Source organism: Rattus norvegicus, chromosome 1, assembly GCF_021556685.1.
Source record: "Rattus norvegicus strain SHRSP/BbbUtx chromosome 1, alternate assembly SHRSP_T2T, whole genome shotgun sequence".
NCBI classification, from domain to species: Eukaryota; Metazoa; Chordata; class Mammalia; order Rodentia; family Muridae; genus Rattus; species Rattus norvegicus.
Window position 1 is genome coordinate 188,420,628 of NC_141534.1, and position 22,924 is coordinate 188,443,551.

The 22,924-nt window shown below is 47.0% G+C and overlaps 1 protein-coding gene across 4 annotated transcripts in view; it reads left to right on the forward strand.

The window, feature by feature from the left end:
- The window catches only part of Polr3e (RNA polymerase III subunit E), a 28,531-nt gene extending 11,583 nt beyond the window's left edge, over positions 1-16,948 (forward strand). Inside the window, 15 exon segments of one of the 4 annotated variants that reach the window (NM_001108503.1) lie at positions 1,671-1,778; positions 2,061-2,110; positions 2,768-2,887; positions 3,760-3,845; positions 4,157-4,201; positions 4,308-4,399; positions 5,199-5,319; positions 7,923-8,004; positions 9,222-9,281; positions 9,367-9,524; positions 9,942-10,003; positions 10,465-10,982; positions 12,694-12,771; positions 14,663-14,788; positions 15,743-16,516. In NM_001108503.1, coding sequence (NP_001101973.1) covers positions 1,671-1,778; positions 2,061-2,110; positions 2,768-2,887; positions 3,760-3,845; positions 4,157-4,201; positions 4,308-4,399; positions 5,199-5,319; positions 7,923-8,004; positions 9,222-9,281; positions 9,367-9,524; positions 9,942-10,003; positions 10,465-10,982; positions 12,694-12,771; positions 14,663-14,788; positions 15,743-15,799 — 1,763 coding nt within the window. In that variant the 3' untranslated portion in view covers positions 15,800-16,516. 4 annotated transcript variants of the gene reach the window in all.
- The last annotated feature ends 5,976 nt before the right edge of the window (positions 16,949-22,924 follow it).

Consider the following 22,924-nt stretch of genomic DNA (forward strand, 5'->3'; position numbering starts at 1 on the left):
CTTGCCAGCCACAGTCAAGATGAGCAATGAATGGTTGTGTGCCTGCTAGTGCTCTCTTGGCTTTCCCCACTCCTGTCCAGGACCCCCGCCCCTTGTAACATTCGCACTCAGTGAGTGTGCTGTTTCACTAATCACCATAGTGCCACACAGACTTGCTCCTGGGCCAACAGTCCAGCCTCTCTCTCACTGAGACTTCCTTTCCAGATGTCAGGTTGATAGAACTAACCATCCTACTACACCCACAAGGGCAGAGGGAGGGTGATCATGGACAGGTTCTTTTTGGGGTGCTGAAGATGTACCAAAATGAGAGTGGCATAGTTACCACAATTCTGAGACTATTAATGTGTATCAAGCTGTGTGCTTCAGATGGGGTTGTCTAGTGTGTCAGGGTACCTCACGGGTCTGTTGGGTGCTCAAGGCATGCACTTCATTCAGCACTTGAACTTGGCAAAGCAGTGAATGGCATGGCTCTGAGAATAGAGGAAACATTCAAAAGTTGCATCACAAGTGCTCACCTTTAGTCCCAGCACTCGGGAGGCAAAGGCAGGTGGATCTCTGTGTGAGTTTGAGACTGGTCTGGTCTACATGGTAAGGTCCAGGACTTCTAAAGCTATGTAGGGAGATTCTGTCTCAAGAATCATGTTGTCTCGTAGCTACTATGTCTTGTTCTGAACCACAGCTCAATGCTGCACCACTACCCACACCTCTCACACACACACCCATTTTTTTCGAGATGGGTTTCATGTAGTCCTGACTGTCCTGGAATTCACTCAGTAGACTAGAGTGGCCTCAAATCACAGAGATCCACCTGCCTCTGTCTCCCGAGTGCTGGGATTAAAAGTGTGCACCACCACCACCTGCTTTTCTGTTATTAATTTATAGGTATGACTGTTTTGTCTGCGTGTGTGTGTGTGTGTGTGTGTGTGTGTGTGTGTGCATGCCTCTGAGGAGGCCAGAAGACAGCATCAGACCCCCTGGAATTGGAGTTAGGAGTGCTTATGAGCTGCCATGTCAGTGCTGGGAATCAGACATGGGTCCTCTTCAAGAGCAATAAGTGCTTTTTTTTTTTTTTTTTGATTGATTTATTTATTTTATGTATATGAGTACACTATATCTGTCTTCAGACACACCAGAAAAGGGCATCGGATCCCATTACAGATGGTTGTGAGCCACCATGTGGTTGCTGGGAATTGAACTCAGGACCTCTGGAAGAGCAGTTGGTGCGCTTAACCTTTGAGCCATCTCTCCAACCCTGGAAGCTATAATTCTTGCAGCCAGAGACATGATAGTTAAGAGGCTATGCTGTCCTTGAATGGACTCTGGTAGGGTCTGGAATCAGCAGTGTGGCAGAGACCCAGAGGGGTGCACTGTGGATAAATGGAGCAGTAGGCGTGAGGACTGGAGACAGTGACTTGGGCAGGGAGTAAGAGAGGAAGTCTCAAGGAAGTGTCCTTGAGCAGAGTCAGGCTCCTGCTCTGGGGTGTGCTTACTGCGCCTAGTTGGAAATAGCTCCTGTCCTGGTGTTCCTGAAGAGGCTAAATTGGAATTGGTGTTGGACTGGTGGTTTAACAGTGAGTGTAGGCCTTCTGGGGACTCTGATTCCTTTGAGCAAGCTGGGTATGCTGGCTTTGGGTTGTAGAGGCATGTTCAAATCCTTCTTCCTTTGCCAGGCGAGCTCCACCTGACGCCTTTACATGGCATCCTACAGCTTCGGCCCAGCTTCTCCTACCTTGATAAGGCAGATGCCAAGCACCGAGAGAGGGAGGCGGCCAATGAGGGTGAGCCTGCTGACAGCCTGTGGTCTGGATGGGCTGATGTGAGCACATGAAAAAGATCAGATGGTGGAATTCTTACTGACATGCCAGGCCCCTGCCTACTAAATGCCAGTAGCCTCTAACTCCACATCTGGGACAACCAAAAAACTGTCCCCACAGATGGCCAGAGGATTAAACTGCCCCAGTTGAGACCAGGGCCCCCTTGCTTGGCCTTCCTGAGGGAGGGTTGTGTTGGGGCAAAAGTTGCAGTCCCAACAGAGGCTGTACTGACAGCTTGCTTTACAGCAGGGGATTCTTCTCAGGACGAGGCAGAAGAAGATGTTAAGCAGATCACGGTGAGCTCTGGCCCCGGGCAGGAGGGAGCAGCATGGATGGAAAAGACAGCAGGAGCTGCAGGGTTGGAGCAGAAAGGACTTGCCCATCCATGGGAGTCAAGATGTAGAGTATTGTTGAGCCCCCTAGTCTGCTGCCTGGAGAGAGTAACCTACCCCTGCCCAGCCTGACTCCTGATGGGTATAGACAAATGGTTACCATGTCAGTAAGTTTGATTTTGGAAGATTTAGAATATAGCCTTCCCTCCTGTTTATATGTAGTTTAAGCATTGAAAGAAAGTGCTGCAGTAATGTCATGACTGGCGCAGAAATGACTGTAGACTTTGCATATCCTAGTAGACTACCCTCTCCTGAAGAGATGTGGCAGAGAGCTAGGCATCAGAGGTTCGTCCTGTTCTCTGCAGCTTGTTGGCTAGCCATTAAAACCTCCTGTTCCCTCGTGGGTGAATGCCCTCGTCTGAAAAGATATATTTTGGTGCCCCTGTGGCCCAGCTGGAAAGCCTTAGCCAGGGCAGACAGAAACAAGAAAATACCACTCCCAGTTTGCATTGGTACCCCAGACTGAATTCCAAAAGCAAAGTGGGAGGTGGGGGGAGTCTATGGTTTGGCAAGATCTTTAGGGGCCACAGACCAGGGAGTGTGACCTTCCCTTCTTCACAGGTACGGTTCTCCAGGCCAGAGTCAGAGCAGGCTCGCCAGCGTCGCGTGCAGTCCTATGAGTTCTTGCAGAAGAAGCATGCAGAGGAACCCTGGGTCCACCTACACTACTATGGCATGAGGGTGAGCCAGTGCAGCATCTGGGGGAAGAGCCCTGATGCCCAACAGCTGCTTGTCTCACCTTTAGCTCACCTTGTGTATGGCCACTTTGCCATGCCGTAGAGCGCATCAAGTTGTGTGAGCCGTATCTCACTTAGCAGGTGTCATATAAAGCGGGAAACAGACAGCTCCTGTTTCAGTTTAGAGGGTTAGCCCCGTAAGCTGTGCATGCAGTAGGGGTGGTATTTGTTTATAGAGTTTTTCATGCACCGTGATGGTGGCTGCAGGCTAGACATTTCATCTGGGTCCCACTGGAGAATCTGTCTGTCACATACTCAGGTTACTGCCTACCTATCCAGGGGGAGTTTTGAATATATTTGGTTTACAGGGCTTTGCAGCTTATTATCTGATGCTACACTCAGTAAAGGAAGCAATTGGACATTGGCTCCCAGGTTGTCTGGACTAGAACTCCCTGATCTTTGCGGGAAGGACCAGCCAAAACCTTCCAGAGAAGATTAGCATCAGGAGAGCCTTAGATTCAGGGTCAGACTTGCAGATACCTTATAGTTTCTTCCTGGGTGACCTTGGGAAAATGCCTTTCCTTTCTTAGTCTCAGTTTCCTTGTCTGTGAGACAGGGATAGTAAGAGCCCTTGTATTGTGTTAATGAGCAGTGGTACAGAGCCCACATGGCAGGTGTGTGGTGAATGCTGGTATCTCTGCACTGTGATGGGGTACTAGGGCTTGGATCATAAAGCCAGGGTAGGCGGATGGTTGAGAGCACATTGCAGAGCCTTTGTGGGTGTTGTACTTAGGATGCTGTGTGTGGGCATGTGGAGAGCCATGGAGCAGGATAGTGGCCGAGTGGGAGGTGACCTGCCCTGCCTTTTCCTCACAGGATAGCCGCTCAGAGCATGAGCGCCAGTACCTGCTGTGTCAGGGATCCAGCGGGGTAGAGAACACGGAGCTCGTCAAGTCGCCCAGGTGGGACTGGCTGGTGCTGGCTACAGGTTCTGGGAAAATCTCTGTTGGGACCGTGGCCCCTTTTCCTTGTAGGCAGGGTGAAGGAGGGACACTGCTCCTGGAGAAGTTGCAGGAGGGTGGCCTGGCATAGGTGATCCTCATGTTCTATGAGGCTGTTTTCCAGAACCCACTAGGACTACTGGGGATGGGGAGGCTGGGTGTTTGCTTACACCACCCCAGGGTTCAACCTGGCTGTGGTCTGAGCTCACATTCGGGGTGAGGCGGAGTCAGCAGAGTCCACAGAGCCTCTGACACCTCTTCTCCCCTTACAGCGAATACCTCATGATGCTCATGCCACCCAGCCCGGAGGAGGAGAAGTGAGTAAGGGGCTCTTGTGTTCCCATCCCCACCCCCACCCCACCCCCTCCACTGTCTCCCACTATCTCCCACTGGCCTCCTCTAACTCAACCCTGTTTCTAACAGGGACAAGCCCGTAGCTCCCAGCAATGTCCTGTCCATGGCCCAGCTGCGTACATTGCCCCTGGCTGATCAGATTAAAGTCCTGATGAAGAACGGTGAGTCCTGCTCTCTGCCTCCAGGGCCAAAGCCCCTGCTCCCCAGAGTCTGCCCAGCTTGGCACCACTGTTCAAGTCAGCCAGTGGGCACTGGTCTTTGAGATGGGCTTTTGAGCTTCTCTGCCCAGCTCCCTGCTGCAGGAGCCTGGGCAGGTCAATTTGAGCTTTGATCTATCTTGAAAAGTCTAGAGTGGGTTCCTGGTCACTGATGGGGCTGAGTACAGTTTTACAAGGGATGTCAGGTAGGACTCTTATCTTGGTGCCTTATAGGCCTCTACACAATAAGGACTAGCTCCTTTTTTTCCTAGGCAGAGATGCAGAACTTATGGGTGCTGAGTTCCAAGCTCTGGACTCCTCTGAGAAGTCTTTCAGCCTGAATACAGCTAGGGGCTTCCTGCCTCTCCAGGCTTTTATAGAGGACTCTGGACTCTGGGCCTTTCCCAGGCTTTGCCCTGGGTTCCAGAGGCATTCAAATCCTGGGTTCAAATCCTGACTCTGCTTTTTCCAGCCAGCTGAGTGTCGGGGAGTTTTCAACGCTTTCTGGGCCTAATAATGACAGAATCTTCTGTACTCCTTAGTTTTCCACATAGATCCTGACATTTGTCCTGTGAGAGACAGGAGAGCTGACGTACAGTCTGCCATGGCTGTGATTACTGCTGGTGCCATTGCTGTTATGTCACTAGGAGTTATTGAGGGGTTGGGATCTTAGTGCTCTAGAAACACTTGGTGTGGGATAGAGAGACGAAGGGTCAGGCCTCTCTTCACCCAGTAAGTTGTGACCTTTCTCTTTGCACTTCAGTGAAAGTCATGCCTTTTGCTAACCTCATGAGCCTCCTGGGCCCCTCTGTGGACTCTGTGGCTGTTCTGCGTGGCATCCAGAAGGTGGCGATGTTGGTCCAAGGAAACTGGGTGGTGAAAAGGTAAGCTGCTTGGGAGTCTATGAATTGAATGGTGGTGTTGGTGTTCTGCCTAATTGCACTTGACTTTTTCCAGGACTCTTGGGAGTTGGTCTCTGGACTCTTGGTTCCCTACAGTTTTGGCACGCATCTGTGACAGCTCAGCTGCATGCCAGTTGGTTTTTACTCTCTTCCAAGACAGCTCAAAGTCTTAGAATATTTTAGCTCTTTACCTCCCACATGTATATGTTAACTGTGTCTACATTTTCAGGCCCACAACAATTTATCCAGCCAGTGTTCTTAGGCTTACCCACATGTCTGCCTTTTGTATTGTATTTTTATCCCAGTGTACATCTGAATTCCCATCAGGAGTCATTTCAATCTGCCCAAACAGTGCATAGTGTCTAATACAGACCTGCTAGTAATAGCTTCCCTCAGTTTCTAAGTTAGTGATAAATCTCTCTTAAAGCATTGATGCATTTTCTGTGTGTGCATAAATGTATGCCCAGTGTTATGTCAAGAGTCTTTCTCCATTGTTCTCTACTTCACTGTCACAGGATTTCTTGCTGAACCTGGAGTTTGCCCCATCTTTAGTTTAGCTAGCCAGCTTGCCGTGGGGCTCTCTTGTCTGTCTCCCAGGTGCAGGGAATATAGGTGGCTGCGCTTAGTTTTAAGTTTATGTATGCGGGTAGTTGTAGGTGAGTGCACGTGCCCTTGAGGCCAGAGGAGTCAGATCCCTCTGGAGTTGGGAGTGACAGCCATGTGATGTGGGTGCTAGGAAACAAACTCAGGTCCTCTGCTAGAACAGTATGTGCTCTTAACTGCTGAGCCGTCTTTCTGGCTCCCTGCCTGGCTTTTTATGTGGGATCTGAGGATCTTATCTGATCCTCATCCTTGGGCAGCAAGTGCTTCATCTTATGAGCTGTCTCCCCAGCCTGTCTCCCCAGCCTGACTTCTGTGTTATGACGTCAGTTGTTACTGAAAACCCACTGTCAGCCTGATTCTTGTGCTTTGATGGTAATCTTTGTATTCCTCTGGTTGCTTTGAAGCCTTTCTCTTTGTTCTGGCTTTCCACTGCTGCATTAAGAAGTGTCTAAGTGTGGTTGGCTTTTTACGTTGCCTGTTGAGGTTCAGGTCATGACTTTGTGGCTTAGTTTTCAGTAGCCTCCCTCCTTTCTCCTCTGGTTTTTCCATCAGATCATCAGTTCTGAGGGAGTGTAGATAGTCTGCCCTGCTATCCCCTAAGTTCCTAACTTGTAGTACAATGCCTGGAACACTAAACCAATCCTAGTAAATGTATACTTTAATTATAATGAAATAGTATTATAGTAAATGCATTAATCTCACGCTTTGAACAATGTAGTGTGGAGTGAACAGTATAAAATGTGAATAGGTCTAAAATTCAAAATATTTCATTTTATTAAGCCCTTCACTTGATTGCCAACCTGATGGTAAAGTGTATTCCTCTTACATGGTGGTGCCCTTTACTGATAAATATATCTTGCTGGTGAATTACCCAGTTTTCTTTATGGAAGAATTTATCATGGCACATGGCTTGTTATATGTGAGGGTGAATACTATTTGTACTTATACTGTGAAGACAGGAGGGGCTATTACATCACACATACACCTGAAGACACTGACCAAAAGAGGCCCAGGACTTGTGTCCATCTCAAAGGCACCTGCAGAGCTGCATTTGATCTCTGTGGCTCAGCCTGGCCTCTGCCGGTACTGTTGGTGTCTTTTGGGAGACCTAGCTGTTGAAGTATGGCTTGTCATCAGCTTGGGTGTCCTACATACTGCAAGGGTCTCTGTAAGTCTTCTCTTGGGTATTGAGGCTATGTGTGTGAGTCATCATCTTTCCAGCCAGATCTATCTTTGTGTCTAAACTCACCTTGATTCAAATAAAACGTGTTCTGTGCTGTGTGTGCCACCATTCAATGTACTCTGTCCTCAAAGCATAGGGGCCCCACAACATGTGCTTGACTAGGTTTAGTTGACAGTGGATTCTTTCTCTGTGTGGCAGCCAAGAATACTTTGCCAGGTCTATACCCATGGAGTTTAACCTTGGAGCATGAGTTCCTCAGGACTGGAAGGTATGAAGGGAAGACCTCCAGTGTAGGAGCCATAAAAGCTGGCTCTGGAGCTATGGCTGGAGGAAGTGTGGGAGTCACATAGTAGGGACTGTCTGTTCGTGTGCCTCTGGGACCTCTACCCTGAGGTCCTCTGGGCCCTGGGCACAGTCTTTATTCTTCCATGTTCCGGGGGAGTCAGGTCCAGCCTCTAACAGCTCGCACATATCCACTTAGGCAGGAAAGGCCTTTCAGCTTGCTTCAGCACCAGTTTATCTTAAAGCACAAATATTTGACCTGTGGGATCAGTCTTCTCAAGAGTCCCGGGCTCCTTGAGGTCTCAAACTTATATGTCTTTGAGCCCCTAACTCCTCCTTGGGGTTAGGCCAGCATATGATATGGTGAGTTGGGAAGGGGCCTGCAGACTCAGTTCTGTTGCCTGTGAAAGGATATGACCTGGACTGGCTCATACTGAACCCTGGGCTTCTAAAGTAGGATGTGGTGGTGGTGGGACCACAAATGGGGACTGACTAGTTACCTCTGCTTGTTTGCCAGTGACATCCTGTATCCTAAGGATTCTTCCAGCCCTCATAGTGGTATGCCTGCTGAGGTGCTCTGCAGGGGCCGAGACTTTGTCGTAAGTATCAATGTTCTGGCTGCAGGGTCCAGGGGTGGAGGGAGAGCATCCAAAGTAGGCAGTGAGCTGCAACAGGTCATTGTGTGCAGGCCTCACTGCGGAGCTCCACTTGGGGCTTTTTCCTCCTCCGGGCATTCTGGGCTCAACCTGTGTGGGGTTCATGTGGATGAGTGGTGTAGGACAAAGCTCACCTTGGTTGCAGACTTAAGTTGTCATAAATGATTGATAGTCTGGTAGCATTGGGTCCATAGCCCTGCCTAGCACCTACTTTGGATGGCACCAATAGTTCCCTTTTACCATAGTCTGGCACTTATTCCTTGCTACTTTTCTGGAGTTTGTGACTTCTGAGTTAACTCTTCCTTTCTCTCATCCTGCCCTATTATATCCAGAACTTAAGTCCTTCCCAGGGTCTTAAGCTCAAGTCTCTGGAGTCTGCACTGTTCTCTAAGCCTTGGCATTTACACATTGAATTTGCTGAGATGTGGCTGCTTAGAGCTGTTCATGAGGACCCTTGTGCTCTGTACGGGCTTGTCCTGAAGGGAAGCAGCCCTTAGATTGTTTGCTCTTTTGACTAGATACTCTTAGCTTTTGGGAAGTTGGTGTTGAGGGGCCTCAGCAGTCTCTCACCCGGCCTCACTCACTCATGCCAAGTGCCCTTGGCTTTGGCTGCTTCTCTAGTGGGCACATACCATTGGGTTGGAGCCCGCAAGTGTATAAGATGGGTTGCTATAGACGACTAATCATCCTTTCCTCTTGGCCCTCATTCACTTTCCCCTCTTGAGAGTCTACCCATGAGACAGGTCAGGGACATGACAGCTAATGAGGCAGTGAGAGAGCTGTAGACACCTGAGCCTCTGGGAAGCCATGCCAGCTACCAGGAGCTTTCATTTCACCACGCATGGGGCAGCACCTTGGTGCTGAATTCTCACAACGCTCTTAGGAGCCCTGGGGATGCAAGAATAGCCAGATGGGCAAAGTCTCATCCGCTGAACACTTTGTTTTTGATGGAATGAGGTAGCCCAGCCATCTTGGAGGAAAGAACTCTGTAAGGTGGAAGATGGCTTAGGTGTAGAGGCTGCCCAAGGCACATACTAGGAAGAGTGGATCAGGAGCACCATTTTTGGCTGATGCCCAGGCTCTGAGCCTCCCCTGCATCTTTACCCAGGCCTTTTACAGGCCTGTCGCTGCCGCCTAGACATGATGCCTTTCTTCCTCAGATGTGGAAGTTCACACAGAGCCGATGGGTGGTAAGAAAGGAGGTGGCAGCAGTGACCAAAGTAAGTGGTGTTCTTCATGACCTCAGGGCTCGCCATAGGAGGGAGCTTGGGGCTGGCGATGCCTCACACTCCTCCTCCCCTTCAGCTCTGCGCTGAGGATGTGAAGGACTTTCTGGAACACATGGCTGTAGTGAGGATCAACAGAGGCTGGGAGTTCTTACTGCCTTACGACCTGGAGTTTATCAAGAAGCATCCAGATGTGGTCCAGCGGCAACACATGCTGTGGTCGGGCATCCAGGCCAAGTAAGGCTTGTGGGGTAGCATGAAGGGGTGTAGTAGGTAGCCCTGGCCCTGCCTCCTAGGAGTAACACACTTGGGGTGGGGCTGTGTGCACTGCTTTCCACAAAAATGATCATTACTAAACGAGCCAAGTCTTCTCACCACAGCCACACCCCTTGCTTGTCATCTGCTTTGTTCTGAGGGGCTGGAGAGGAGGAAAGCTCATAGTCTAGCAAGAAAAGCAGGATGATCATTTTCTTACACTGGCCCTGGGCTCTGGCTAGGGGCTTGCATGCACAAAGGGCTTGTACAGGAGAAGGCCTGGCTGAACCCTGTGTGCACAGTGTTTTGATGGCCCAGTGCCCTGGGTTGGGGCTTGTTCCTCTGACGAGGCAGTACAACGTACAGGTTAGAGTTTAAAGGGTTTGTTCTTTTTTTCAGATTAGAAAAAGTCTATAATCTCGTAAAAGAAACCATGCCAAAGAAGCCGGATGGACAGTCAGGTGTGTGCTTCAAGGCTGGGTGGGCTTCCATCTTGGGCCCTGGCCCAGAAGGGGCCATGTTGTTTTCAAAGTTCATCCTCTCTGTGCTGACCTTTCTTCTGTCTCCACCCTACCACCAAGTTAGCCTATTGCTTGTCCAGCAGGACAGCCTCAGTGGTCTACTCACTCCTACCCCAGGAGGGTACTGTGTCTTTCAGGGCAGAGTGGATTCTGAGACCTGTTGGATCAGCGGGTGGTCTTATAGGAGCTGCTAGAATTACAGCAGGGCTCTGTAATTTTGTGCCCAGTTAGATTTCTCCCCTCAGTTTAGATAGCAAAATTTCTCCTGAGCAAGGAAAGGTGGAAGACAGCACATGATTTCTTCCTTCAGGAGCTGTCTTCTGGTGTCCCCTGCTCTCTGTCTTCATGCTTTGTCTGTCTGAGATCTGTGCCCTTCTGAGCCATATTGTCTGTCTACACAGCGCCTGTTGTCTCTGGGGAACAGCGGGTCCAAACAGCCAAAACCAAGGCCCAGCAGAACCATGCTTTCTTGGAGCGTGAGCTGCAGCGACGGAAGGAGCAGATTCGGGGAACCACAGTCCTGCCCAGCGTGCAGATCAAGGAGGAACCCCTGAGTGAGGAGGAAGCCGATGGGGATGAGCTGGAGGCTGAGGAAGAAGAACCCATGGACACTGCACCCAGTAGTTGCCTCAGCACCAAGTTGGCCAATGGGCTGCCTGCTGGGCGGGCAGTGGGTGGGGACAGCCTAAATGGGCACCCAATTCCAGGCTGTGCCAGCAACCCGGTTGCCCGGGAACTGAAGGCTTTTGTGGAAGCCACCTTTCAGAGACAGTTTGTGCTCACGTTGAGCGAACTCAAGCGCCTCTTCAACCTGCACCTGGCAGGCCTGCCCCCGGGCCACACACTCTTCAGTGGTGTCTCAGACCGAATGCTACAGGATACGGTGCTGGCCGCTGGCTGCAAGCAGATACTGGTGCCTGTAAGTAAAGCCTGTGTCTGCCAGGCCAGGGTCAGTCAGAGCCTTCAGGAGGGCAGCTGGGCAATCTTCACCTTCTTAGGAATCAAGAAGCATGGGGAGAAACCTGTGTGTCTGTCTTAGGGACAGTGGCTCTGAGGCTGCATGTGGATAGGGTACATGTTGTGTTTGTCAGATGGCTTCCTGACCTCATCTGAAGTGGGTGTGTTAGTTTTTCTACCATAGGAAGGTAAGAATATGAGATTCCGTAGGCACTATCAGGGCCTCATTAAACATAAGCCTTTACCTGATTGGTATTTAGTTAGTCTCTAGGGCATGAGTGACACAGCTAGAATTTGAACCTCAGTCTGGAGGCTCTAAGCTTGCTTTCACAGAAGGTAGCTTAGCACTTCCCCACATAGGGAAACCATGGCTTCCCTGGCCTTTAGGCTCTTTGACCATATAAGCTCCAGCCTCTGCAGTAGGCATCGAGGTGGTGAATGAGCCTCCTCTACTTCAGGTCCTTCCGTCCCATGGAGTGGGCTCCACAGTGGGGCCAGAGACTGTTGCCTTTGATGGAAAGGAGTGTTTGGGTACAGTGTGAAGGAAGCTGCGTGGCTCATTCCTAGGCTCTAGCCAGCCCAGGAAGCAAATCAGCTAGGACAGAAGGGAGGTGACTATGCTGTCTTATAGATAGGGAGTATACCGTGTGCAGCACCAAGCTCACACGCACCTGTGCCTAGCCTAGGACGATGCTTAGGCCAAGGCCCTGCCTCTGTGTGTAAGGAACAAGACAAGAGGCTCTGTGGCCCCCTGTTGGTGGAATTTCCTTGCCAAGGTTTGCTTTTGTAAGATGCTGGCATTGGGTTCCTGGCTACCCTAAGTGCAGCCAGTATTCTACAGGCCTACTTTTCTGTGTACTGGGCAAGAAAAGGATACTAGCCTGGTAGAAGTGGGATTGCCTAGGCTACCCACATGGATGGAGGATGAGGAACCTTCTATGAAAGTGGTGCTCTTTCCTGCCCACCTCAGAAGTTCCTTGGCCATGCTCCTTCCTCTCAGAAGTGCTGGCATCTAGAGAACATCCCAGGCTTGTGTGGAGCAGTTTGACCCCAAGGGCCATATTCATAGCATGTCCAAGAAGAAAAGGCAAGTTAAAGACCCGAGTTTAACTTGTGATTTACTACTCTGAGCTAAGTACCTGTAGACAGTGAACAGCTCTGAACTTGATATGGCGAATGGGCAGGGCAAGCGACGCCTCAGTGCTGCTCAAGTCCTGTGCCAGTCTTTATGTGTTAGTGAGCACTAGTACCAACTACAGAAAGGAGGCTATAGGCACAATGCTGGCATTTTCCCTGATCTTTTTAAGTGCCAGGACTGTCATCCTCTGGTTGCCCCTGAAGCAAGTGGTATAAAAGGCTTGGGAGTCTGCCAACATCCTGTTTTAGCCACACTTCTTATGCTGCCCTTGTGGGAAACAGCTGACCGGAAGCCCTGAGGAATGCTAGGGAAGAGGAGACTTTAGAGTAGAAGTCCAGGTAGATGCCTCAAAGCAGCATCACACACACTAATGCCATCCCAATACCTGTTGTCGCACTGTCATCTCAGAGCCAGTGAGTGGGAGAACTAGGCTTCGACCGCTCTTGCCTAGGGCTGGGTTGCAGGCTAGGTGGGTTGAAGTGGGCAGGGCAGCAGATCACAAGGCAGAGAAATGACCAGCTCATGCTTGGGCCAGTTTCCCCCACAGACTGCTGCTTCCCCTGATGAGCAGAAGGTATTTGCCCTCTGGGAGTCTGGAGACATGAGTGACCAGGTGAGGTGCCTTTTTTTTTTTTTTTTTTTTTTTTTTTTTTGTCGTCTTTCTTTTTTAAGAGCGGGAGTCCTAGAAGGTTGAGGCTATTAGAATCTTGACACTAGAGTATAGTTGGACATGTCAGGTTTTCCAGTCACTCCAAGATAGGCCATGTGTGCCAGTGGTTTGCCCCTGAACTTGGGTGGATGTCTGTCGAATTAGAACAGTATCACCTTTGAAAAGATGACTGTTTCCAGCAGTATGGTGGCCTCACTCTGAGCTTTAGAGCTCTATGATAGTGATGCAGGCAGGCTTGGAAACCACGTGCAGAGGAGAGTTCTCAGTGGCTTTTTTATTAGCTGTCTTAAACCTGGAGTTTGGTTATTTTGTCCTGCGATCCTGTCTCCAGTGTTTGGGTAGTTCAGCTCTGGGAAAGAGCTGAGGTCCAGATGCCTTTAAATCATGAACTTGCCTGAATTCCAAAGATTAAAGTGTTTTGGTTTTAGCAGACATGCCAGTCAGGTTGAGACAGGAGTGAATCCTGTTGAAGCCTGTTTCCCTTTTACTTGCCAGGGGGACAGGAAGGCTGAGAGCAAGAGTGGGTATGAGGCCTCGCTTCTAACAGGAGTCCTGAAGTGACCCTGTTTTTGGCCAAGAAAGGTAGCTTGAGGCTTTCCTACTTAGCTTCTCAGATCACTAAGGGAAAAAAAGTAGTAAGTTCATTTAAAACTGAACAGGGCCTAAAGAACTGTGGGGAAGCTGACTCTGCCCTCAGAGGTGACCGATTGTTTGTGACTGTGAGCCGATCAGTGGTTACCACATGCTAGTGCACAGAACATGTTCATGCTGCAGTTACTGCTTCCTCTCCAACATGTGGGGCTAGAGAGCCAGCTCAGGCCTTCAGGCACCTTCTCTGCTGAGCCATCTCACCGCTCACTTCCTCTGTGCACTAGTCTGCTGTTCTGACCCCAGCAGACCAGCAGCACGACTCCTGTGGAATGTGAGGACACTGCTTCTCCATGTGTGGCTCTTCCTGTGTCTAGAGTCTTAGCCTCTGATGGGATATCGACAGCGTTCTTTCTTTCTGCCCTCAAGTACTGCTGGTACTAATAGAACTAAAATTTTACAGGGCAAATAATTTCCCCCCGTTAGGAAGAGGGTATCGTAATCATTTCAAAGTTGAAATTCAGTGATACTCTTCTCGTGAGATCTTCCCTTAACTGCAAACTGCATGGCGTATATTGTTCCCTACACTGGTAGGACCTTGATGTATTCTGAATTCTTTATTTACTAGACAGTTGGGCTCTTAGAGAATCCTGTAGGCTGATAAATTTCTTTACCTTTTTGAATCCTTATAGACATTTGAGCTATTAAACCTACTAGATGTCGTCTTTGCCCATTTTTTGAGACCAGAATTTTTCACTGTAGCCCTGACTGGCCTTGAACTCATGCTGATGCCCCTTTCCCAACAGGGATTGTGAGGTGTGTGTGAGTCATCACCCTCTGCAGTCAGTTTTCATTCTTCCCTTCTGTTTTGAGGATGGCCTTATTTGTCCTCTGCTATTTAATGTCTCTTTAGGAGTTTGGTGCATTTTTCCAGTTTCCTGGATTCAGTGTTATGCTTGTGTCTAGACTTTGAACCAATTTAGATACCTTTCCCCCACCCAGTCTAAACTAGATGCTTCTGCTCACTTCCTTGTATGTCCAAACTGCTCATCCTGAGTTCCTTCACTGAAGTCTGCAACAGTGACCAATAGGTCGGTCTTGCTAATCTTTAACCAGGAGTGCTAAGCCACTAGACACTGCAAGGTGGGGCCAGCGCCATCATTTTGGATCTTTTGTTTGGGGATAGTTCACATTTGGGATACTATCACTATCGAACTAACACTTTTTTTTTTTAAATTAAATAAAGCATCGACAGGTTTTGCTTGAAATATTTTCCAAAAATTACCGAGTACGTCGGAATATGATCCAGTCTCGGCTGACTCAAGAATGTGGAGAAGAGCTAAGCAAGCAGGAGGTGGATAAAGTGCTAAAGGTATGTCCATTGTGCACAAGATGTCACGCAGAGCATCTAGGCTGTGACTTTGACCTGTTGTTTTAAGGACACACATACGTGGAAAGGTTGTGTCTGGTATCTTTGTTCCCGCTGTGTATATAGTAAATCAGAACAGCTTAGCCCTAGTGCCCACCAGTCTGATGGCCATCAACTGGCAGTGACTAGCACTGGTACCCTGGCAGGAAAGTGAGCCTTTTCATGCCGCAGAGTTGGACTGGGTATGAGGAGGTGTACATCATCTTGCACCCACTTGTATAATTGACAGTACAATCTTTTTTTTAATTTTAATTAAAAAAGGAATACTGGGGGTTGGGGATTTAGCTCAGTGGTAGAGCACTTGCTAGGCTGGGTTTGGTCCCCAGCTCCGAAAAAAAAGAAAAAAAAAAAAAAAAGGGATACTGCCTGGCACTGGTGGCGCACACCTTTAATCCCAGCACTCAGGAGGCAGAGGCAGGCGGATCTGAGTTTGAGGCCAGGCTGATCTACAGAGTGAGTTGCAGGACAGCCAGGGCTACAGAGAGAAACCGTGCCTCCAAACAACAACGACAAAGAGGAGTTTCTGTTTGCTTAATGTGAAAACACTTTGAATGCTCTCATGAACTGTGTGCATTGTAGAGGTGGGCACAGAAAGCCACTGCCCCATTCCCTGTTACCTTTAGTCATGTAGACAATAGGCCTTATTAATATGTCCCTTGTCGTAGTCAACTTGAAAAGTTTTTTTCTGTTGATACAGCAAAATCTGTAACACATCTTAAAATGTCCCTGAGGTATGGTGGCTGGAAACCCGATAGGGTCAAAGCGGCTACCCAACAGCACACTTAGGCAGGTTTTGATGTCCTGTTTGCACTCTGTCCGCTAATCGTGAGTCAGGCTGTGACAGCAATAGCTCTCTCCTGCCGGAACCTGCCCTTACCCAGTTTTCTTAATTTCTAGGACTGTTGTGTAAGCTGTGGTGGCATGTGGTACCTTAAGGGGACAGTACAATCCTGACAATAGTAGCAAACCACTAACTCAACGAACCCAAGCCCAGGGAAGGACGGCAGAGCCACACGTAGTCTCGACTTGCCTCAAGACACAGGAAGAGGATCTGCCCACCTGGTGGCCTGTGGCACTGCCTGGCCCAGAGGACAGAGGGGCTCACACTCAGCCAGTGGCAGGGTCAGCGTAAGTGAGATCGCTCCCAACAGAGACCAGCCGGGCCTTCTTTGCAGTACAATTTGAAATTCCTGATGTATTTTGCTTATTGGGTTTCATTCTCATAATAAAGAGAGTGTACACTGACATGGGCAGGATTATGAAAATCATGGTTTAATATTTTCCTCTTTTAAATGAATGCCAACATAGTTAAAGTTATGTTTACAAGATGAAGAGAACCTTAAGGTTTTTAATATTTAAAATGCCTAGAAGCTAATAATTAGTCTTAGAGTTTCTCTCTGCTAAGACTTCTGCCAATTTTATTAAACCAAATTGAACATTTTACTGTTGGGTTTCTAAGGCCACTTTACCTTATACAGCAGCCTGCTTTCTGTAGCGGTCTCAACTGTTTACACAGACCATAGCAAACATTCTATTAACTCCATCGTCTCCTACTGTTTGCATAAAGGTGCAAATGGAACCAGGTAAGTGTGGAACAGTGTGTAAGCGAGGTTATCACTTTGATGTAAAAAAAATTATATTTTGTGTATTTTTAAAATAAATGCTAACACTAAACTGGCATCATGGTGCTGCTGTCCTCAAATAGTTGCAGGAAGAAAATGTCCTCTGTGCTGTCTAAGCATTCAGTACAGAGAGAGAAGGGAGACCATGACGCCATCACACCAGGTGATACTCACTTTGACCTTGCAAGGTTGGTCTGAAGACTGGTCTGCTCACACTGCTGAGGCCGCCACACACACAGGGACAGTCACAGAGTGGCCTTAGCTCGCTGCAGACTTGCAAGCGGAAGGGAAGGAGGATGGAAAGTGAACACCAGCTTCTTAAGTAGGGAAGGGAGCTAGTACTCCTCCTGTGGGAATGTGAGAGCTGACTAACCTTGAAGGTTTTAGTACTTACATTAAAATAGTTTTAAAAGTAGATATTAATGTACTTCAGGCCCAAATATTTTAAATCAAAATGTAATAAAGGTTTTTTTTTACCTAAGTCTTCAGAATGTGGTATTTTACACTTCTAAACCCCTCAGAGCCATGATTTACATGCCGGATTGCCAAACTTCAGCTGTGGTGAACATGCCAGATCATATAGTCCTAGAAGACAGGGAAAAGGTGAGGTAGGCTGGGTGAGATGACGTCTGCCACCTAGTTAAGACTTCTTGCTCTAGCACATCTTGTGCAGCGCAGTCACTAATTGCCAAGGGTTGAAATAATGCTCTGTGCTCTCCTCTCTCGAAGAAATATCAGACCCTTTAGTATAATTTAGTAAGGCGTCAATCAGGGATGTACTCTCCAATGAACATTTGTTAATTACATCGATTACTAGGGTGGCTCTTGGTAACTGTTAACACATATGAGCTGTTAACTCAGTTAAAAGTTACCAAACCGGGCTGGAGAGATGGCTCAGCGGTTAAGAGCACCCGACTGCTCTTCCAGAGGTCATGAGTTCAATTCCCAGCAACCACATGGTGGCTCACAACCATCTGTAAAGAGATCTGATGCCCTCTTCTGGTGTGTCTGAAGACAGCTACAGTGTACTTATATATAATAAATGAATAAATAAAAAAAAAAAGTTACCAAACCAATGAGGAACATGTCCTTACCATATTCTAGGGTCCTTTGCCCTTTGAAAGGGGAAGCCCTCATGTGGGCTGGCACAGCTGAAACAGACCATATAGGAAGAACTTGACTCAGTTCAGTCTCTGTGCATCTAAGGCCATGCATTAGATAAAAACAAAAACAACACTGAATTCTAAAAGCTGAGTGAACTTAAGAGAGGAAGAATGGGATGCTGAAGAAAAGCAGTAACAACAGCGACAACAGCACTTTCCACCTCTCAGCTCCTTCCTTCCACAGAAACATCAACTCAGTTAACTATCCACAAGCAAAAATACTTCATAAGAGCTAAGGACACTACAGATCTTAGAACCCAACATACAACACTTAATAAAGAGGAACACAGTATTACAACACACCTTCCTTAGCCCCAGTCTGTGTGAAAAATAAACTCACAGAAAGAACCAGGAAGTAAGCACTGGCCTTTGCTTTGGACCCCAAAGCCAACACTCATTCGGTACTGATCATTCAGTGCTGATTTAGGACTTCACGCCAGAATCAGGCTGATCCTATATGATTCAGGCCCATCTCCAGCATCACTTGGCTCCCACTGATACATGGCTAGCCATGGGTACCAAGGAAGATGTTCCAAGCCTATCCAATGCCATGCATGACCCTGTGGCCTTCCCTTTCATTCCTCTGCAGCTCCAGACCTAAGCAAGGTTTCCAGTAAATCCTAGCACTGGTCTGACCTTAGTTAATCCAGGCTAGCCCTATGAGCCCAGTATCTAGATTGTCCCAGGTAGCTCTCTGATCTTTGCCTATCCCAGGGTATCTACCTAGTTAACTGGAGGTCCACTCTTAGGAACCCAGTTTCCAGCCCAACTCTACATACATAGTCAACTGGTATACCTCAGCAGATCCTCAGGTTTCAAAAGTAAACTTAGGTGCCAGGCTTCTACCTATTGACCTGGAACAAAGTCATTTTGAGGACTCCAACAAGCTTGCAAAACAGATGGCTTCCTTAGAACTGGATAGGTGAGTGGGTGACCTTTGCCAGATGGTTTAAAAAACGTGGAACAAGTTTCTACTTCAAACATACATTAACACATTATCAACAAGGATCAAGTACAGTTTGGGGAACACAGACTAAGCACCAGAAACAGACTGCAAACATCAATTCAAAGTCAGCAAAACAAGATAACCAAGTTCTGCTAAGTCAGGGAAACTAAATGGCCAATTTGAAAAATTTAAAAAGAAATAGAAGAGTTGGGTGTCACTGTGCACATCTGTAATCCCTGCACTCAAGGCAGAGGCCCAGAATTTGAGGTTAGCCTGGTCTACAAGTGAATTCCAAAACAGCCAAGGCTACACAGAGAAACCCGTCTTTAAAAAAAAAAAAAAAAAAAAAAAGCCAGTTCTGAAGAAGAAAGGCACGGTGGGTAATGAAGCCTGAGCCAGCAGCAGACTGAAGGGAGGCTATGAAAACATGCAAGGGGAAGATAATGAAGAAAGCCTAGGGGATTTTTGGCTTTTTGGTATATTGGGGTGTTTTCTTAATTGTTTTGTTTTTAAGACAGGATTTCTGTGTGTAGCCCTGGCCGTCCTGGAACTTGCTCTAGACCAAGGCCTGCCTCTGCCTTCCAAGTGCTGGGATTAAAGGTGTGTGACATCACCGCCTGACAAGTTTATGGGGTTTACTAAAAAAGTACCTAGCTACAAAGTTCCCAGTCGAAACAAGATTACATCAAGGCCTATCACCAACTGTCAAAATTCAGGGGCCACTGAGGCTAAAGAGTTGGCTCAGCAGTTAAGAGTGTGCGACGCTCTTGCCAAGGACGTAAATTGTTTCCACTCTGCATTTTGGATGGTTCACAATTGCCTGTAACTCCAGATCGACGAGGATCCAATGACTTGGCTTCAGCACTTCACTTACAGGTGTATGCTTGTATGTGTACATACACGTACACACATGCATACACACAGCACTTGATCTGACATCATGTGGTTCAGTCTCCCAGACCCACATGGGAGGTTGGGGGTAGAAAACAAACTCCTCCCAAGTTGTCCTCTTCCTTCCCACCCCGAAATAAATAAAATTTATTTAAAAAGATTTTTTTAGAGTTGGTTACAAAGGAAGTTATACCAGATCAACTATTAATGAATAAAACGCATAGATATTAGAATTATATCCCATGCTTAAAACACAGCACTAGGGTTAAATGTAAGCATCCCAATTCTTGTCAAGCCGTGACTGAAAATACAAGATAAACACCAGTAAACACTACTTTAGCACAGATTCTGTGAAACAAGGACCACGTGGAAATCAGGAAATTAAGATCAGGAAATAAAAACTAGCTTGATCAGTGTAGCAGGACCCTGGGAGGGAGGGAGGACAGGAACTTGTGGGTTTGGATATTCCAGGAACAACGTAGGGAAAGAGAGGGTGAAATATTTTTTAGGGCGTCTGTTTAATCCAGCTTATGTTATATGAATAGGTCAAGTGAGGAAAATTGCATCTCCAATCAAGATCTCCATTCAACACATGGAGAGGATCCTTCGCCATTATCAAGTGAGATTTGTTTATGGAATTTAAGAATGTGTAAGTGTACATAAATCAGCAAATATGATAACATATTAGCAGAATGAAAGACAAAAATGACCATCTCAATAGATGCAGAAAAAGCAGTGGACAGAATTAAGGGTATTTTCATACTAAAATTTCCCCCTCGGCACATGAGATGGAGGACAGCTCACATAACAAAGGCTGTGCAGCAGAAGGTACAGCATGCAGTGATGGAAACTGAAAGCTTCCTGAGTTCAGGAACGGTGATGCATGCCCACTTACCACTTTATTCAACATAGCACTGGAAGTGTTGACAAGAGCAATTAGACAAGAAAATAAAAAGCATTCAGGATGGAAAGAAGTTAAAGTTGTCTTGGTTGCAGATGACATGGTTCCCTGAAGAATACAACAAAAGGAGGAGCCCGGGTCTAGTATATTCAGTAAAGGTTCCATGTTCACAGATCTGTTTGCTAGCATTTCTCCAGACTCCATTTAGAGCAGCACCAGAATATATAAATGTCTAGGAATAAACTTAGCCAAGAAAGTGAATGTCACTGGCAAGAGTTCAAGATAACTCAAACGAGTGGAGGGTAACCCACGTTCATGGGCTGGATACTATTCAAAGCCCATACAATTCAAAGCTGTCCATGGCATAAAGCAACACCACCAAAATTCCAGTGGCAGTTTTCACAGAAGACCCTGAATGGCCAAAGCAACACTGAACAAAAATACCAAAGCTTGAGGCATGATAGTACTTGGTTTTACAATTTGTAATGTGATAATAATTAAACACCTTGGTGCTGGCATAAAAACATGTGGCATGGAGAGAGGTTATATGTTCAATAAGTGGTAACCAGCTATCTCTGTAACACCTGGAACAACTTGGCGTTATCAACATTACAGCTCTTGTAGATTTCAATCCAAGAACCGTTGGCACCCCTGCTTTTGGCCAGTGATGTATATTATATGAAAGTGCCTGGTGGAATGAAACCACGTACTTCAGAACCAGAACCCCTCCCCCTTGCCACCTCCCAAAAAGGGGAGAGAGGGGGTACTTCCTTCTTCCCTTCAAGGGCATGTGCCTAATGACTACAGCCATCTCTTTCCCCCATAGCACCAAGTTGGGACCAAGCTGTTAACTTGTGGGTTTGGATATTCCAGATCTAAACTACAGCAACATCTACATGGAGAATGGAATTGAACCTTCATCTAATATGTGTGTGCATGTCAACTCAAGGGCCTGGAGAGAGAGGACTTAATTGCTGCTAAATGCCAAAGGACCTGGGTTCCATTCCCAGTACTGTGGCAGCTCATAACCATATGAAACCCAGGGGATCCAACACCCTCCTGTGGCCTCCATGGGCATTGCATGTGCTTGTGTAGAGATGTGTGAACCATCCATGCACATTAAATATTTAAAAACTCAAAAGCATAAGACTTGTGTAACTCTAAAACACAAAACTGGAAAAACCACTCCTTGGTCTTGGTCTTGATAATGGATTATTGGTCACAGCACAGGCAACAAAACAGTACGTGGGACTGCTTACTAAAAAGCTTCACAGCAAGGGAAACAGAACAAGAAGGGAACCTGTGGGCTGGGAGAAGATACTTGGAGAACACATACCCTGGGCAGAGGATTATTACCAAATATAACGAACTCAAAGTCAAGCAAGCCAGCAACCAAGAACCTCCCACAAAGAACCTGATTTTAAAGCAAAGGAGTCGGACAGACCCTTCTCTAATGGTATCAGACGCCTTGCAGGTACATGAAAGGTGTCAGACACCACTAAGATGCAAATCAAAAGTCCCAATGAATGAGAGATGTCCTCTCACTTGTTAAAATGGTATTTATCAAAAAGTATTGAAGGTGTGGGGAAAGAGGTTATTTATACCCTTATACATAGTCGGTGGGAATAGACTGGTGCTACCACCATGGAAAACTATGGTCGTTAAATAAAGATGGACTTACTGCAGGATCCAATAGTCCCTCTTCTGGCTATATACCACAGAAAGAAGCCAGCCTTGAAAGGTGCCTGCATTTCTTCAGTCATTAAAGCACTACCATAGTATCAATATATGGAACCGTCAAAGCATTCATCAACATGGGTAATTGTGCTATATAAACACACATGTACGTGGGATTATTATTTATTGTTTTTCAAAAGTCTGGCACGCGTAAAAGTATGTGATGGTATTTGCAGGTGCAGTAAGTAAAAAATGCATGGAAATAATAAAAATGGTGGTTACCAGGGATAAGAGAGATATGTAGATGTAAATTAGTTCAAAGTTGCAGTTAAGTATGATGAGATAACTTACAGCATTAGGGCTGCTAAGAATAGTATGCTGAGAATTTGGTAGGAGACATTTTAGGTGTTATTAACAGTATGCAACACCAAGTACATTACTTTTGTGACTAAAGTTGGAGGAGAGGATATATACATGTACACAAAGGGGAAAAATAAAAATCTTTACCTGGTTAAACATACTGGTTTACTTGGTATAAAATGATATATAAATATAATTTCTTCAAATAAATTGACTAAAAACTCGGCATCACAATTGAACAGTAGATACACCTTTTAGATGAGTATGCTTACTCTCATTATAATTATGGTATTCTAAATGAACCAGTGAGACAAGAATTAGAAGAGGGTTAAAAAGGGGGTTAAATTTTCAGAACTGTCAAGTAAAAGCTAATCCTACTTATTCAACAACAGAGCCAGAATCACTGGCTTCTTGATGTGCACCAGCCACAAAGCCCAACAGAGAAACCTTTCCAAATGTGCACGCACACACGCACACACGCACACACATGCACAGACACGCGCATGCGCCTTTAGTCCT